Source organism: Linepithema humile, chromosome 3 (assembly GCF_040581485.1).
Source record: "Linepithema humile isolate Giens D197 chromosome 3, Lhum_UNIL_v1.0, whole genome shotgun sequence".
Taxonomy (NCBI): domain Eukaryota; kingdom Metazoa; phylum Arthropoda; class Insecta; order Hymenoptera; family Formicidae; genus Linepithema; species Linepithema humile.
In genome coordinates, this window is record NC_090130.1 from 8818337 (window position 1) to 8835336 (window position 17000).

At 31.7% G+C, this 17000-nt stretch overlaps 2 protein-coding genes and 2 long non-coding RNA genes across 24 annotated transcripts; 3 read left to right on the top strand and 1 right to left on the bottom strand.

The window, feature by feature from the left end:
* Nucleotides 1-2009: 2009 nt before the first annotated feature.
* LOC136998838 (uncharacterized) lies at nucleotides 2010-2898 on the top strand. The gene is made up of 2 exons (XR_010889375.1): nucleotides 2010-2670; nucleotides 2742-2898. It is a non-coding gene; the product is annotated as an uncharacterized lncRNA (long non-coding RNA).
* LOC105678362 (uncharacterized) lies at nucleotides 2650-8193 on the bottom strand. Of its 21 annotated transcripts, XM_012377646.2 has the most exons (10): nucleotides 8057-8193; nucleotides 7673-7778; nucleotides 7168-7293; nucleotides 6748-7014; nucleotides 5490-5792; nucleotides 5270-5420; nucleotides 4990-5201; nucleotides 3356-3466; nucleotides 3150-3288; nucleotides 2650-3076 (listed from the first exon to the last, which is right to left on the bottom strand). In XM_012377646.2, the coding sequence occupies exons 4-10, from the start codon at nucleotides 6795-6797 to the stop codon at nucleotides 2909-2911; spliced, it is 1134 nt and encodes a 377-aa protein (XP_012233069.1). In that variant the 5' UTR covers nucleotides 6798-7014; nucleotides 7168-7293; nucleotides 7673-7778; nucleotides 8057-8193; the 3' UTR covers nucleotides 2650-2908. The 21 variants fall into 21 exon arrangements, 19 of the variants coding, with proteins under 19 accessions (XP_012233069.1, XP_012233067.1, XP_012233072.1 ...); XM_012377644.2 differs by lacking the exon at nucleotides 8057-8193 and having other exon boundaries at nucleotides 7168-7298; nucleotides 7673-7912; XM_012377649.2 differs by lacking the exons at nucleotides 7168-7293; nucleotides 8057-8193 and adding an exon at nucleotides 7347-7382 and having other exon boundaries at nucleotides 6748-6930; nucleotides 7673-7912.
* A 41-nt stretch (nucleotides 8194-8234) lies between these two features.
* Nucleotides 8235-9225, top strand: LOC105678363 (uncharacterized). Its single transcript, XR_001101700.2, has 2 exons — nucleotides 8235-8374; nucleotides 8491-9225. It is a non-coding gene; the product is annotated as an uncharacterized lncRNA (long non-coding RNA).
* Nucleotides 9226-10916: 1691 nt separating this feature from the next.
* On the top strand, nucleotides 10917-16684 carry LOC105678361 (tetratricopeptide repeat protein 27). The gene is made up of 8 exons (XM_012377633.2): nucleotides 10917-11876; nucleotides 12039-12894; nucleotides 12967-13033; nucleotides 13116-13445; nucleotides 13515-13688; nucleotides 13758-13910; nucleotides 13981-14142; nucleotides 14538-16684. The coding sequence occupies exons 1-8, from the start codon at nucleotides 11804-11806 to the stop codon at nucleotides 15105-15107; spliced, it is 2385 nt and encodes a 794-aa protein (XP_012233056.1). The 5' UTR covers nucleotides 10917-11803; the 3' UTR covers nucleotides 15108-16684.
* The last annotated feature ends 316 nt before the right edge of the window (nucleotides 16685-17000 follow it).

The window sequence follows — 17000 nt, forward strand, 5'->3', positions numbered from 1 at the left end:
ATTATGTATATCAATTAGATTTGAAATATAAATACACACGTATTGTAAATACATGTATTGTAGCATTTATTTTTGCATTTACAGTTTATTTAGCAAAAGATGAGTTATTTTCAATAACCTATGTAATTTGAAAATGTATATTTGAATTATTTTAATAAATTACTTCTATAATTTTGTGTGTGTGTGTGTGTGTGTGTGTGTGTGCGCGCGTGCGCGTGGGTAAATAAAATGTTGCATTTTTGTCAATATTTAAAAAGATGATAAACTCTTATAGATATTTCATACAGTAATGACCAATAACTTATTTTGAATATTAAAAGCCAGAGTTGGGCGTTTACACGTAAACTATAATAGATGCAAAAATACTCGCATATTAAATACGAATGCAAGCTAAACAGTAAAAACAATCTTTTTATCTATAATTTGAGAAGACTATAGTTATGAACCGTCGCAAGAAAGTATGCAAATTGTAATCTTGAATTTTAGAGTACAATTTACGAAAAATTACAACATAATGTAAAATGAACAAAAATATACATTTTTAATTAACAATCTAACACATATAAAGGAAAGGCTCAAATGATAGCTATCACATAATATAATAGAAAGCATTGAGAGCCGTCGCGGGATGTTAGTGCGGAATTTTAATTTTTTTTAGAGAAATTAATTTATTAGTCTACGTGAGACAGTTAACTTTGTACACCAATTTCTGGTTTGAGATACTTAAAGTGTATGAAAATTTTAGTACATTGTTCTTACATATGGAGAATCAGTATGTACTGATAGGAATTATTAGAAAGAAAGGAAGAGAGAAAAAATATCAGGGCGCGAGTGGCTAAGCCGGGAAAGCTTCCCGCCCTGATATTTTTTCTCTCTTCCTTTCTTTCTAATAATTCCTATCAGTACATACTGATTCTCCATATGTGAGAACAATGTACTAAAATTTTCATACACTTTAAGTATCTCAAACCAGAAATTGGTGTACAAAGTTAACTGTCTCACGTAGACTAATAAATTAATTTCTCTAAGAAAAATTAAAATTCCGCACTAACATCCCGCGACGGCTCTCAATGCTTTCTATTATATTATGTGATAGCTATCATTTGAGCCTTTCCTTTATATGTGTTAGATTGTTAATTAAAAATGTATATTTTTGTTCATTTTACATTATGTTGTAATTTTTCGTAAATTGTACTCTAAAATTCAAGATTACAATTTGCATACTTTCTTGCGACGGTTCATAACTATAGTCTTCTCAAATTATAGATAAAAAGATTGTTTTTACTGTTTAGCTTGCATTCGTATTTAATATGCGAGTATTTTTGCATCTATTATAGTTTACGTGTAAACGCCCAACCCTGGCTTTTAATATTCAAAATAAGTTATTGATCATTACTGTATGAAATATCTATAAGAGTTTATCATCTTTTTAAATATTGACAAAAATGCAACATTTTATTTACCCACGCGCACGCGCGCACACACACACACACACACACACACAAAATTATAGAAGTAATTTATTAAAATAATTTAAATGTACATTTTCAAATTACATAGGTTATTGAAAATAACTCATCTTTTGCTAAATAAACTGTAAATGCAAAAATAAATGCTACAATACATGTATTTACAATACGTGTGTATTTATTGGTTTGTTCTTTATAGCTGAACTGGTTGCACTAGTTCAGAGTTTATCTTTTTCCCTCCACATTGGAAGGAGAAAGATAAACTCTGAACTAGTGCAACCAGTTCAGCTATAAAGAACAGACCTTATATTTCAAATCTGATTGATATACATAATCATGTTTTACAAGTATGCATTACCGACACTTTGTAGATATAGCACATATCGGAACCAAAAAGTCGTGGACATAGCACGGAAGAGACCCAAAAGATCGTGGACATTACCTACGGGATTCGTGGACATTGGCTACGTAGTTCAATGTGCACGTTTTGTGCACATAGAGGCGCTAGCCCACAGAAACACGAAAAATGCGGGCATGTCCACTATCATGCCCTATCTACACCGAAGGATAATCCTACTTGTGGCTCATCCGACCACTTTCGCTCGTCTACACTAAGTACAATTTTAGTGTTGTTATATTGGTACCGTTGACTTTAAAACCGGTAATAATTTCAGTACCTAGTCTATAAAACAAACTTTCATCCGATCTGAGATAACCCGAATTGTTATTCTGTTCGACAGAAGATTATTTTTTATAAAAATATCTTTGCTTTTTATATGCAAATATTCTGATGAGTGATTTGCTTTTTTGAGTTGGTACGATTGGAAACCAACTTCAGTATGATTTTCGGTCGTCTACATTACTCGCTCGGATGAGCCACAAGTAGGATTATCCTTCGGTGTAGATAGGGCATCAGTCTTCTCTCTGGTACTAGTATAGACATCTGTGTTTTAACATGCCGTCACATATCACCGTGCTAAAAGATTACAGGTTAGGATCAGTTAGAATCGATGACGTATTTAGTTACAAGTTTCGAAGTTGGCTATTTTGAAAAGTTAACGGACGGTTAGAATTAACCGACATCGGAAAAAGTGGCCTAAACAAGTTGCATGCAGACTCGTCTGAAGCAAGCTTTTCCATATAAGCGTGGCATAAAGGAGAGACAAAGAAAGACAGTGGGATTGTTTTGTCTTTTTTTCTTGTACGCTAATAAAAAGCATCCATTTTTTATATACATATGTGTAGAGTATACATGAATATAAACAATTACAGAATTCAGTGAAGAGAGTCTACAACAGAGAGAGACAAAACATTTCAAATAATCTCTTTGTCTGATCGCATCTTGAGTAGCATGGCGCTTCCCAATCTGTATAGAGTTCATTGAATTTATATAAATATTCAAAATATAATTTAAAAAATTATCAACCAATTTTTTTTATTTAATAAAAATTGCCAAATAACTTTTTTATTTTTTTGTGCTTAAAGTGGTGTCTTTCCGTAAAATCCAATTCATAAAGAAAATTGCGTGTAATAGCATACATATGGCCACTATCAAATGCTAGAGAAATTATACCTCTAGAACTTACAGAGTGAACCACATCATACGTCTAAAAATTTTTAAGACAGTTAATAATAATTCACAAATAAAGTACAAAATACAAAAAATTTGAAAATACAAACTTGAATGGCAACACTCTGTCTTTGATCCCATAGAACACACTCATAATGCCCTGTCATAAAAGTGTACATATTATCCGATGAGCAACAAAATGAATATTCATATTGCGAAGAATTCCATGTACGTACATAATCGGATACTCTGAAATCACAGTAGCAAATATAAAGAAATTGAATAACTAATTAATATCAACAATAGGATTTATTACCTCATATCCATTTTTTTAATAGATTTCTCAAAACACATAAGAATAGTGTAAGGATCTTCCCATAGTAGTTGGCAACAAGATTCTTCACATTCTTTTTCCATTACTTGATAACTAAAATTGCTTAACATTAGCATGATGTATATTTTATTCCAAATATACATAAAAATCTATGTTCTGTCTAGCGAGAGAAAGATCCACGGTTAGGACGGAAACTCGTCCGTTTCGCTCAGGTCTCCCCTCACGGGACGCTTAGAAAGCCCACCATTTCATACAACTGTTCTGCTTGTACAGCTTGCCAATGCCAGCGGGTGGCGCAACGCTCTTCCCACTTTGACTGCTATGCTTCTATGCGCAGACCGTGAAATTTTCTCTCGCTGGACAGAGTATAATCTTATATACGAGCATAATGCCCGTATCAGACTACACATTAAAGATAGAGATTAAAGATTGAAAATTGAAATTTGACCGATCAGGATAAAGAACAATTGGCTTTTTTTGTATTGATTAGTTCAATTTCAATCTTTAATTTTCAATCTTTAATACGTAGTCTGATACGGGCTTAACGACGGATGCTTCCACGATGTAAAAGAGCAAAAATATATTTTTACTCTTTTTCATGCCCACAATTTTCACTCATTATTAAGATGGAAATTCAGCAGTCTATACTTTATAGATATACAAACAGGTCAAAAAGTTTTTACGCTCGATTCGTAGGTATTGTACCGATTGTACACACGGTACAGAAATACCTTAACACATAAATTTAGACGAGTGTGAATTTCACAAGCAAATTCAAATGTGCCTTGACACTCGTTGAGAAATTCATGTGTAAGGACTTATTCAGACAAACTTGCATAATTGCATGAACATATGCATAAAGAAATTGATTGGTCCATAAGCAAATGCATAAGGGAATGGACCAATCAATTATTTTATGCATATGTTTATGCAACTTTTTCTGTACAACTGGTGTGTACCTACTACGCCAAACACATACTGGATTCACACTGGGTCCGATTTTCAACGCACGATATTCAATAGGAGAGTTTGTTTTATATAAAACAATCTTTCTTATTGGATATTGGACATCGTACGTCGGAAATCGGACTCAGTGTGAATCCAGCAACAGTCAAAAGGATCGAAATTGACTGTATGTAAAAGGACAGTATTACACAACATGTAGTTCTTTCTTATGACAGACGATTCAGTGCCCATTCCTGTATATATAGTTCTGTACTCACTAAAAGAAAGGTTCGATAACCCGAAAATTCTAAAAGATTTGAAACTTTGCAGAAATATAATACATATGAACTTAATCAAAAAGCTATTTTTTGTTATAACTAAAAAATGATTGTAGGGGTAGAAACACTCTTCATAAAAAATCGATTTTCCGTAGGGTATTTCTCCCTCTAGGATTGTTTTTTGTCAAAACAAAAAATAGCTTTTTGATTAGGTTCATATATTATATTTCTGGAGTTTCAAATTTTTTAGAATTTTTGGGTTATCAAACCGTCCTTGTAAGTTATAATTAAAAATGATATTAAATCGAATCATATAATAGTGTCTGTATAAACATAGTCAATGTTTAAAGCAACATTTGTAGAAACTGGTCAATTAATTGAAATATAACTTACCTTTTTTCAATATCATAAATTAGAAACGACGATGATGATTGATCATAATCATTGAAACTAGCAGCAAATTTTGTTCCTATAGGGTCAAATGAGATTGATGTTACATAAATTTGGTCGTCAAAACAATAGTCTTCAGGTTGTTCCACGTCGACTCCACAAAATATTTGCTTTTCTTCCGTACAACCTTTTTTATCGTCTGTATATTTCAGTATCTATACAAAAACAAACTTTTTACATACTACATTAAGATAGCATTATTCCAATTTCTCTTGAATCTTACCTTTATTAAATTCTTAGAAGCAGATGTAATGTGTTGTGATGTTGCGTCTATGAAATCAATTTTTGTATCTACATCATGTATTTCTGAATATTTAAGATTATTTCTTCTGTCCTTTCCTGATTCAATTCTCCAGTGTTTAATAATACCTGCTCTGCAAGAATTTTGTCAAAAATAAAAATAAGAAATAAACATAAAATACAGTTTATAAATAAATACTCACACGTCGCCACTTATAATATAATCATCGCAATGAGCAATAGATTTAATAAAAGTGTAATTATTTCCCACAATCTTTTCATCCTTTTTAATGGTACCGTTGTCTGCGCGATTATAAGCAAGAAAATTACCATCTTCACAAAACCAAACCGTATTTTTAGTCATTTGTAGGGATTGATTACTCGTTTCATAATATATAACATGTCTTTCTTCTGCTTCATATACTTCACTTCTTTTATATCTTGCATATATCCAGTTGTAATATGTAATAAATATAGAATTATATGAAGATAATAGTGGTTTACATCTGTAATATAAAATAATACTTTTTTGTCGAAAACATTATTTAATAATTTGATTGATTACTGTTAGAAACTGATGTGCAAAAAAAGTTGCAAAATGCAGGTCTCGAACTTGGATTTTCTAATATTCAAGCAACTCGCCTTACTTGATTAAAAACGCTTGGCTTCTTAGCATTTATATTTTATTTTTTAAAATTATTAATATATAAGCTATATGTATAATTGACTCTAATGATCTAAATCAAATTACTACAAATTGAAAGGCACCAAGAGCAATCGCTGGATGTTAGTGCGAGGATTGTTAATATTTTTCATACAGAAAATTGATTTTTGTCTACTAGAGACGTTATTAAAGTGTACTCTTGGTTAAAGTTTGCTCTTGGTGCCTTTCAATTTGTAGTAATTTGATTTAAATCATTAGAGCCAATTCTTTATATATTAATGATTTTAAATTCACGCGGGCTTCAAATCGCGTCGTTCTCCTATAGATTTGTTTATTTCCTAATAACCAGCGAGAGTGAATGTTAGAAGCGTGGGGTCTGAGTAGTTTAGTGGTCAGAACAATCGCCCGGAAAGTGAAAGACCCGGGTTCAAGTCCTGGCTTAGCCGCTCGCGCCCTGATATTTTTCTCTCATCCTTCCTTCTTTCTAGAAACTTCCTTTCTATCCTTTATTTCGTACATTTAGATTCTCAAATATGAGATCAATGTATGTAATGTTCGTACACTTTAGTATCTTGAATCCGAGATTGTGTACACTTTAATAATGTCTCTAGTAGACAAAAATCAATTTTCTGTATAAAAAATATTAACAATCCTTGCACTAACATCCAGCGATTGCTCTTGGTGCCTTTTATTATTTACTTGATCGTGCATTAGAGCGTTAGAAAGAAATGCAAAAAAAAAAAAAATTGCAAGATGCAGGTCTCGAACACGGAATCTCCAATATTTAAGCGACTTGCCTTACTCGATTAAAAACGCTTGACTTCTTAGCATTTATCGTACGTAGCATTTGTCACAGACTGAGGAAGTGACACAAAATATAGTATGCTACGCACACAGACGCGTGCGCACACGGACGCGTGACATGCGGTTCTCGCTTGTGTATGCCCGCATGGTCTGTTTTTCTGTTGCACAGACACATTCTGTGTGTGACGAAAAGAGCGAATATTAGTCCGCACTTAAGACGATCTTGAATATAAGAACGGACTACAAATATCATCCTATGACTAAAGAAAAAGGAAAAAAAATTTGCGTCTGCAATAGTACCTTATGAGTGACGCGGAAATCTATTGAAATATTTCAACATAGTAAATTTAAAAATAGAAAAATATTTTTAATAAATTTTCATAAATTTCAATAATCAAGAGGGAAAAACCCACTCATAATTGAATAGTGCCGCTCTTAATGCTCGGCGCTGGTTCTAGTAGTTGCGGCGTGCGTGACAAGTAGAGGAAAGAAAACGTCAACTACGGAAATCGGCTAAAATGCTCAACTAATTCCGAGCACTGTTCTAGAATAAATTAAAATATAAATGAAGATTAAGCTTTATATAACTTACCGTTCACCAAATTTTTTCGATTTCTGATTCGTGATACTGACAAATAAATGTTGACTTTTTTTATTTAATGTATCGCATGCTACAATATTAAATTGTCTGCATACCATAGTAAGCTGATATAAAGTACATACATCACAGAAATTGAAAATTATTTCTAATATCTCGTTTGGAAAAATATACTTAACAGACATGTTTGTCTTTTTAATTGAACGTTACCACGTGAGAATATAGATATTTTAACCGGTATGTTTACTTCACTGAACGTTATACTTTTTTATTTTTAAAGTGGAATGTCTTTAGCTTAAAACCTGCTATTCGGCACAAACCCTCTAGATCCTATAGACCACGTTGAAATTCCTTAGGTAATTCTATTCGACTTTTTTACAAATCGATAAACTTCAGCAACAGTCTTCACTCCTCCCACCAGGGAAACTGTCACACACAGAACAACTTATCACCAAAACCATGGAGGACTTGGAGAGAGCTTTAGGTGATTAGACAATGGGCTTGTTCGTTTTAACTGCACTGGGGCAGCTCTGGGTCTGCTCTAAACAAGATAATACAGGACAAACTATTTATCTGTCCTGTATTATCCTGTGTAGAGCAGACCCAGAGCAGCCCCAGTGTAGCTAAAACGAACAAGCCCAATGCTTGGTAGTGTAACGGATGCATAGATATATTACATATAGATAGAGCTTTGTGAATCTTACGCGTGCCAAGATAAAATTATCTTTTCCTCCCTCGCGCATGTGCAATCGCGCATTTATCTTCTGTTTATCACTGATCTCTATATTACACTGGATGGCGTATCGAATAGGACAGCTTGTTACGGTAGCCATCTTTGATAAAGTAAAATATGCAAATATGGTAGCGTTCACTGTTGAGGTCAGTTGAGGTTGAGATTCCAACTGTCGTATGTACGTCGTATCGAGTTAGTTGAACAAAATTTTTACTCATGCTACAAAAATGGTATCATCGTGTACATATTGTGGTTCAAAACAAGGGATCGAGGGTAGAACACATCATAAGTAAGTATATAAGTTACATATCCACATATTTATGCCTTACAGGTTATGTAAATTTTTTATTGCATTTAATGTCATATCTTTTTCAAAATTAATATTGTGGAATATTTTTTGTGAAGGTTTCCTCTGAAAGATAAGGAAATATTGCAGTTATGGTTGCAGTTATGCTGCAACAAAGATAGCATCTGAAACTGCTGTTGGGACGAAAATTCGTCATCACTTAAATCGACGAATTATCTGGGAACGTCAGTGATAGTTATTAATAAGATTAGTAAAAACTAATTACCTTGTACTAAAATTGAGTTTGACCAAAATGAGTGTCGCTTAAATCTTCTGCTAGTCTTCAATAGATCTTATATTAAGAAGATTATTTTCTCAAATGTAGCCTTGGGATAATATAATATAAGCATGCTTTCGATAACTAATTATTATTTATTTGCATGAATTGCAATAAAACAAGCAGGTGTTGTAATAAGTTACTCAGCAGTACGGCTTGGCATGAATCGCACCAAAAAATATGAGCTGTGAGCTTTGTTAGATGTAAGATTTTATTGTTCTTTGCGTGAAGTAATATTTTGCATGAATCGCACCAAAAAATATAAGCTTTGTTAAGGTTTATAAGGTTTTATTGGTTCTCTACATAATGTTATATTTCATTTGTATTTCTTTCAAATTTACAAATAATAAATATGTTTAAAACTTAATTCGAGACATATCACTAAGAAAAGAAGAATTACTCAATTTTCTTGCATACTTCCGATTCTTAACGTGACTGTTTCATTTTATTTCTTTACAGATATTACAAAATAACACTGGCACTGAAATCTTAATAAAAAATAAAAATTAATTGATTTACCAGTAAGTATATAAATTTTATATTGAAAATATTTTTTAATAATATTCAATTTTATTTCTAATAATGAATTTTCAATAATCAATTTTTTACATTACATTTTAATTTTTACTTTGCAGTTTGTGAAAATCTGCTTCTTATATAATTGTACATACTTAACATTGGAATTTATATTTTATGTATTACTTACATTATATATATTGTAATATCATATTCAATATTTTTATTTACATTTATAACAATTTTTGATTTTTAATGTATTACTTTATTAGTTGTATTACTTATTGCAAAAAGTTTGAAAATAAAAATTTTGAAAAAAATCATCGACTTTTAATTTTTTTCTACAAAACATATTTTTAACATATTTTCCTATATATTGTTCATTTAGAATTATTATATTTTTTAATATTATTTTATATTTATGCACATTTACTCATACTACTACCTTTTCTACTTGTGAACAATAAAAATATTTTTTTAATCGTTGTTTATATTATTACCGTCATTTGAATTTTACCGCCGAAAAATGCATATTTTACTGTATCAAATATGGCTGCCGGGTCTTCAAATCGTAACACACATTTTGTACAGCATACGCCATCCAGTGTAATATAGAGATCAGTGTCTGTTTATCCATGACAGCCATTGAGTTCTATAACATACTGGAGCGAGCCTTTCAGGAGTGGGGATGTCTCCATCGGTCGAAAAAGACAGATAGATTACGTGAGGCTAGTCTTCCTTGTCAGCGTATGTTTTCAGCATAAGCAATAGAACGTAAAAAGAGACAGAAATTCTCACATTGCTATATGTGTCCTTTTCTAAATCGCGGACACAGTTTTCTTTGTTCGGGATAGGAAGGCTCGCTCCAGTATGTTATAGAACTCAATGATGACAGCCAAGGATATAACCTAATTTTATGTAAAAGTACTGTATCCACCGAGATAAATATACGAATGCGCATGCGCGAAGGAGGAAAATCCGTCATTATCTTGGCACGTGTTGCACTATAGCAAAAATGGTACAAAGCTCTATCTATTAGCGTTTTCGATTATACAGGATTTGAACGACCCAGGGTTGGTTAATGACGTCATTGCAACCTCTCCACCAATGAAAGACTTGCATTTATAGTAAAATAGTGATTGATCAACCCTGGGTCGTTCAAATCCTGTATAATCGAAAACGCTATATATGTAATATATCTATGAACGGATGTAACGAAATATAGGTCATTTTTCGCACAGATTTAACGCATGGTGCGCTACCGTCAGGCAGAAAAATTAATATGACTGCCTCCATGTATTGACATTTGACACATGAGTGAACCCAAATTGACTTTAAGTCTGTTCTTTTTAGCTGAACTGGCTGCACTAGTTCAAAGTTGATCTTTTTCCCTCCACATTGGAAAAAGAAAGATAAACTCTGAACTAGTGCAGCCAGTTCGGCTGTAAAGAACAGACCTCTAGTGTGCAGGATTTTACGCGGGACTTTTGACAGGAAGAGGTTAGGAAGATAAAAATAAGGTAAGGCTATTTTATTTATTATAATTAATATTTATAAAATAATTAAATTATATATATATATATATATATATATATATAATGTATTTTTGTACATATACATATATGTATATATATTTTATTTTTTAATACATTTGTAAGATATCTAGTTTAATTGAATTAGATATCGATTAGTCAGGAATTTATAAGAGGGGAAATTGGAATATATCGATAGCACTCACGTATGAAAACGAACTTTTATAAACTTTATTATTAGTAAAGTTATTTAATACACCATAAATAATATCTCGCACTATGATACGATGATTTTATTACTAGATCTCGTTTAATGGGGTACGCGATAACACATAGAAACTTCGAGAAAACCGTATCACGATTACAAATCAGAAAAGCGTCCGAATGGTCGCGCGTCTCCCGAAACAAGACGACCGCTTAGTAACAGATCTTCGCCTCAATCCCTCTGTTTACATATTTCCTTGGTAACGCATTTCGCAGCTTAAACCAACATCTTAATACAATTGAAATGCGCGCTCACACATAAATATAAATAGCTTGAATTTATAACCAATCAGGAATCATTCAATCATTACATATTCAGCCTACAGAGTACGCCATCTTCTGACCAAATACGCATGACATAAAAGTCACCATTAAAAACTTTACACATTAAAAAAATTTTTATTACTTTAAATGAAGCTGGGTAACGGTACCTCTTTTTATATGTTCGAAACGCTTTACTGACGTCGTATGGCCGCACATGCGCAAACAAACCGGTCCCTAATCGGAACACTGGATGTGATGCAGTCGGTGGGAAAACTGGCATGTCTGGAGTTTGCACATCCTGCGTAGAACAATCTAACCTTAATTATCAGCTGCTTACATTTTTCTTACGTTTCAATTTAGTGGAGTGAGATCCAGGTGTATCCAAAAATTTAAATAAGTTAAAAGTGTAATAATTTATTCCAAATAAAAAAAGCACAATTCATAATTTTGTGTGAAATCTAGACTTCGTTAAAATACAATTTTGTGTCTGTGAGTTCCACGTGATTTATTTAGGATATTATGGCTGTAGATACAGATCAGATAAACGAAAGTATAGAAATAAAACTTTTAATCAATTTTTCCAAAAATGAAGGTATGCTATATACATAAATATGGTTTTAAATTTGTAAAAATTACACTACATTGTATTGCAAATACTTTTGCTAATAATGTATTTTTTTTTAAATTTATGTATTATATTTTTTATATTAAATTATATATTATATTTTGTCTCTATAATTATTTCTGATTTCAGCTTTTATTTTGCCACAAAGTGTATGTGATATATTGAACGGCCAATATGAAGATGTAATAATTAACAAACTTTCAGCATTTATAAGCGAAACCTTAAAATATGATTTTAATTTAGAAGAAATAGTGAATAAAGATATTGCTGAATCAGATATACACCATTCATGGCTGTGTGTAGGAATAGCTTTATTATCACATTTTGCTCAATGCAATTGGACTGGTCCTCATGTTGATAAAGATATTGACTGGTTAAGAACCAAAAGAGAGGAAGCACTTAAAAGCTTATCGTTACACGATGAATGTAACATAAATGTACAAAAACTAGAGCTTCTTTATCTGGCTAAGAAAATATTCTCCATTAAAGAATTGCAGTCAAAATGTGAAAGCTGCATTTGGTGGTTATTCAGAGCTAATCTATTACATCAATATATATTAGATGAAAATTCAGGAATACTATTTAAAGAAACTGAGAATTTAATACCAAATATCAACAATCTTAACATTTTAAAAAATCCTCTTTGCAAGCTTTTATTTCATCTAGAAGTTGCTAGATTTTATTTGTGCTATAGAATTACTCAACATTCTGAAAAACATCTGGAAGAAGCACAAAACATAGCAGGCTTAACGTTAAATCTAGAAGGTGCAATGGGAAAACGTACAAAGTATCAGCAAAAGGAAAAAGCGCAGTTGTATTTGAAAGTAGAAATAAACAAAGAAATTTTTCCATCAATAGATTGTGAAGACATACCAAAATCTTTGAATTTAAATGACGAATCAAGATTAGAACACATTGAGTTTTCAGAACATAAAATAGAAACTCAATTGGGAGCAATGGAGGAAGCAGTCATTTTAACAAAATAGTATATATGGCTCATATCATCATGTCATATTAAACATCTTAAAATATAAAAAGATTTTAATCGTGTTGATAGTTTTCAGTTGCAGTTGTGTCAGCCTAAGCATAATCTCACTGATGAGGAAATCAGGCCTTATTTGAACGTAAGCTAATATTAACATAAATTTAGTGTTTTATTAAATTTATTCTTTTAGTAAATGTTATTTAAAAAATTTTTTTTTACAGAAAGTCATAGAGAATACAAAGAATTGGTCGTTAAAGATGACTTCTTTATGCAATCGATGCTCGCTAGAGTCTGATAACAAAACTATCGAGCGGTCTATGATGCAAGCGGAGTCTCTACTGAAAGATTATACTGATGCAAAAGCATCTGTAGCTAGAAGAATGGATCTATTTTTTGCAAGCAATATGAAACCTATTTGGATATTAGAGGAAAAATGGGCTAACATAATGTTTAGTCTTGGCTTAGTCAAAGGAGCTCTGGATATCTTTACAAAACTCGGATTATGGGACAACGTGATTATTTGTTATAATACGTTAGATTTGAAACATAAGGTATGTAATTTCTACAACGTGAATATATGATATAAAAAAAGTTGATACATAACTTATAAACGTTTGCAGGCAGCTGAGGTTATTCGACAAGAAATATCGAAAAAGCCAACGGTGAAATTATGGTGCCTCTTAGGAGATACAACTGGAGATGTGAATCATTATGAAACAGCGTGGAAATTGTCCGAGGAAAGAAGCAGTAGAGTACAAAGACACTGGGGATTTTATTATTTCACGAAGAAAAATGTTAGTAAATTTTTAATTTTTTCAATATAAATTTTTTATTTATTTCTAACATGAGATTTATGTTTTTAGTATGTTGAAGCTGTACCACACTTGAAGTTGTCAGTTGAATTGAATAATATTCAAGAGTTAGTATGGTTCAGACTGGGTTATGCAGCATTGCAGACAGAAGATTGGAAGCTAGCTGCTATGGCATATAGACGTTACAGCGTTTTAGAAGATTCTGTAAGTATACACATATTTCTGGCATTGTTATTTTTGACATACGAATTCTTATTTGACATAAAAATTGCAGTCTTTCGAGGCATGGAATAATTTGGCGAAAGCGTATATAAAATTAGGCGAAAAAACAAGAGCTTGGAAGTCTTTACAAGATGCCATAAAATGTAATTATGATCGTTGGGAAGTATGGGACAATTTGATGGTTGTCAGCATCGATTTAAAACATTTTTCAGAAGTAAGTTATCAGCATAAGTATTGGATTAATTTCCATTGATATTAGTTTGAACTACAATCAACAGCCACTAAGCGCTCATACAATTGCGCGTCGACTTTAATCGACTGTTTGATTTGAAACAAAACATACATAAGAATAGCATCTCAATATAGTACTGTAATAATTAATAATTTAGTCAGCAAATGTTATAAAGATCTATTATAGAAATAAATCTATGATTTTTGTGCGAAAAGATGTGCAATAGATGTGCGAATATTTGTTATAATGAAGAAGTTAAATTTTATTTCTTAGAAAATCTCTTTTTTAAAGTATAAACTAATTTTTTAAATGTTGTATTTAACACCAACATTATTTATGTTAATCGATATTTTTTAATAATTTTGTTTTTTTTCCAGGTTATTCGATGTTATCATCGTATTTTAGATTTGAAGAACAGTCATCTAGATGTCCAAGTTCTCCAAATATTAGTAGATGCTATAATAAATAATATTAATGATGCATACGGAAATCCAGCTTCTCTTTTGCTTGAGAGTAGTTTAGAATTATTTGGAAGAATTACTTCTGATACGAAAAGTATTTCGTGCCCTGATATTTGGACAATGTATGCTCAACTTACCGTATTAAAAAAGACAGAGATGCACATCGAAAAAGCGGCATATTATCTGCAACAAGCGCATCGTGCTGCGACTTCGAAAGATCAAAAATGGTTTCGTAGCGAAAATACAACTTTAAATGTATTAACATTGTGTTGTAACTTAGCACAAATGTATTTATCTAATACTACTGATATCACAGTTGCTAAGAAGAAGAAATTATTAGGAACTGCCAAATTATCACTTCAAGGTGTTGTAAGAAAAGTCAAAGAACAAGATTGGGATAACACGAATATCGTCGAACAGTTAACAAATGTTGAGGAATATTTAACAAATGTAACAGATGAATTGCAACAAATTAAATCTACATAAAGTATTTATTTATATTCATATTTTTTAAGCTAAAGAATTTTTCATGAATAGATTTTTATGAAATGTACAATAATTTTTTTTAATAAGATTGTTTTTTATTGAATAAAATAGATATTGTAAATTCTATTTCTCTAAACATTTTGTACACATGGTCACACTAGGAGCTTTCCATCAAGGCATTTAGGACAAAATAAAAAAGTTATTTGGCAATTTTTATTAAATAAAAGAAAATTGGTTTAAAATTTTTTTTATTATATTTTATACGTTTACATAATTTTAATGATATCTATACAAATTGAGAAGCGCCGTGCTGCTCAAGATGCGATCAGTCAAAGAGATCATTCGATTTGTTTTGTCTCTTTTTGTTGTACATTATCTTCACTGAATTTTATACATGTATATATTCATGTATACTCTACACATATGTATATAAAAAATGGAGGCTTTCCAACAGCCTATAAGGAAAAGAGACAAAACAATCCCATTGTTTTTCTCTGTTTTTTTCTTATGCTACACTTATATGAAAAAGCTTGTATTAGACGAGCCTGCATGCAACTTGTTGCAGCAATTCACAAGCGATCTAGTAAATTACTATAGCACAAAAATTCATAAATGATAAGGTCTGGCCAAGTTCCAAAAAAGACACTCCAATATGTTTATATTTTAATAATTATTTAAATTTTTAATATATTACCAACATGAAAAGTAACTGATATATTATTCAAGGTGCAAATTCAAAATAAACATACATAAAATATACATAATATATATAAATAAAACTGATCAAAATTTGATTCTAAAAAGTAAGTGATATGTTATTCTTAGTGCACATACAAAATTTAAATAATTTAATTAAAATAAAATATTTATTAAAAAATACAAAAACACTTGGCGCTGCCAAGGGGCTTTACCCATCCCCTTTTAGCCCCCCCCCCCCAGCTCAACTCCTTTGCTCCATTTCCCCCTTTCCCTTGTCGAGAGGCTCCTCCGCCCCTCCGTCCCTCTTTACACCTACAGTATTATGAAACAATGAAAATGAGTAATAATGTAATAATAAGCATGATTAATTGACATCATGTAATTAATTGACATTATGTAAGTTAACATGTTGTTCAAGACGGTCTTATGCTATGCATATGCAGTTATGTCATTTTGTGTGTGATGGCCTTGAGGGCCATTACTCGTTCCGCGATCGAATAATGACGTCACAAGTTCCATCCCGAGGTTACTAAGTTATACTTTTGATTACTAATGGCTGGTTTATGCTTCGGTCTTAATCTTAATCTTAGTCTTATAGCGTTTTCGATTATACAGGATTTGAACGACCCAGGGTTGATCAATCACTATTTTACTATAAATGCAAGTCTTTCATTGGTGGAGAGGTTGCAATGACGTCATTAACCAACCCTGGGTCGTTCAAATCCTGTATAATCGAAAACGCTATTAGTCTTAACTTAATCTTAAGGACTCGTTTATGCTTCCCTGGAAATTCGGACTACGCATGTGCAAATGTAACAAAACCTAACCTAACCTAACCACAAATTGTAATAGAAAAACTATAAAAACACTCCTACACAGTTTTTGTTCTTTCAATTTAAGAGGTTAGATTCTACATACTAACTTACCACTTAAATTTAGCGCTTCTCCAATAGCGTTCCAACTATTCTTCACCACTAATTTATTTTTATAATTTGGATTTTTTTTATTCCAAACAACATCGAATTGTTGGACACATTCAATTAAATCAGCATCACTCATTTTCGTATTTTACAAGAATCGAAAACCATTATTTCGCGCGGTTTCGTGCTGCGTCGGACGTCAGACTTACCTCATTGGCCCGACCTTAGGACATTAGGGACTAAAGTTAAAAGATGGGATCTTTCCAAGATTAAG

Bases quoted from the DNA above. Each gene is read 5' to 3' on its own strand.
- LOC105678362 (XM_012377635.2), bottom strand. From the start codon at position 7,537: ATGTCTGTTAAGTATATTTTTCCAAACGAGATATTAGAAATAATTTTC. The intron at 5,421-5,489 runs GTGAGTATTTAT...AAATTCTTGCAG, and splicing joins TATATTATAAGTGGCGACGT to AGCAGGTATTATTAAACACT. The intron at 3,467-4,989 runs GTAAGTTATATT...AAGCAATTTTAG, and splicing joins ATTTATGATATTGAAAAAAG to TTATCAAGTAATGGAAAAAG.
- LOC105678361 (XM_012377633.2), top strand. From the start codon at position 11,804: ATGGCTGTAGATACAGATCAGATAAACGAAAGTATAGAAATAAAACTT. The intron at 11,877-12,038 runs GTATGCTATATA...TTCTGATTTCAG, and splicing joins CAATTTTTCCAAAAATGAAG to CTTTTATTTTGCCACAAAGT. The intron at 14,143-14,537 runs GTAAGTTATCAG...TTTTTTTTCCAG, and splicing joins ATTTAAAACATTTTTCAGAA to GTTATTCGATGTTATCATCG.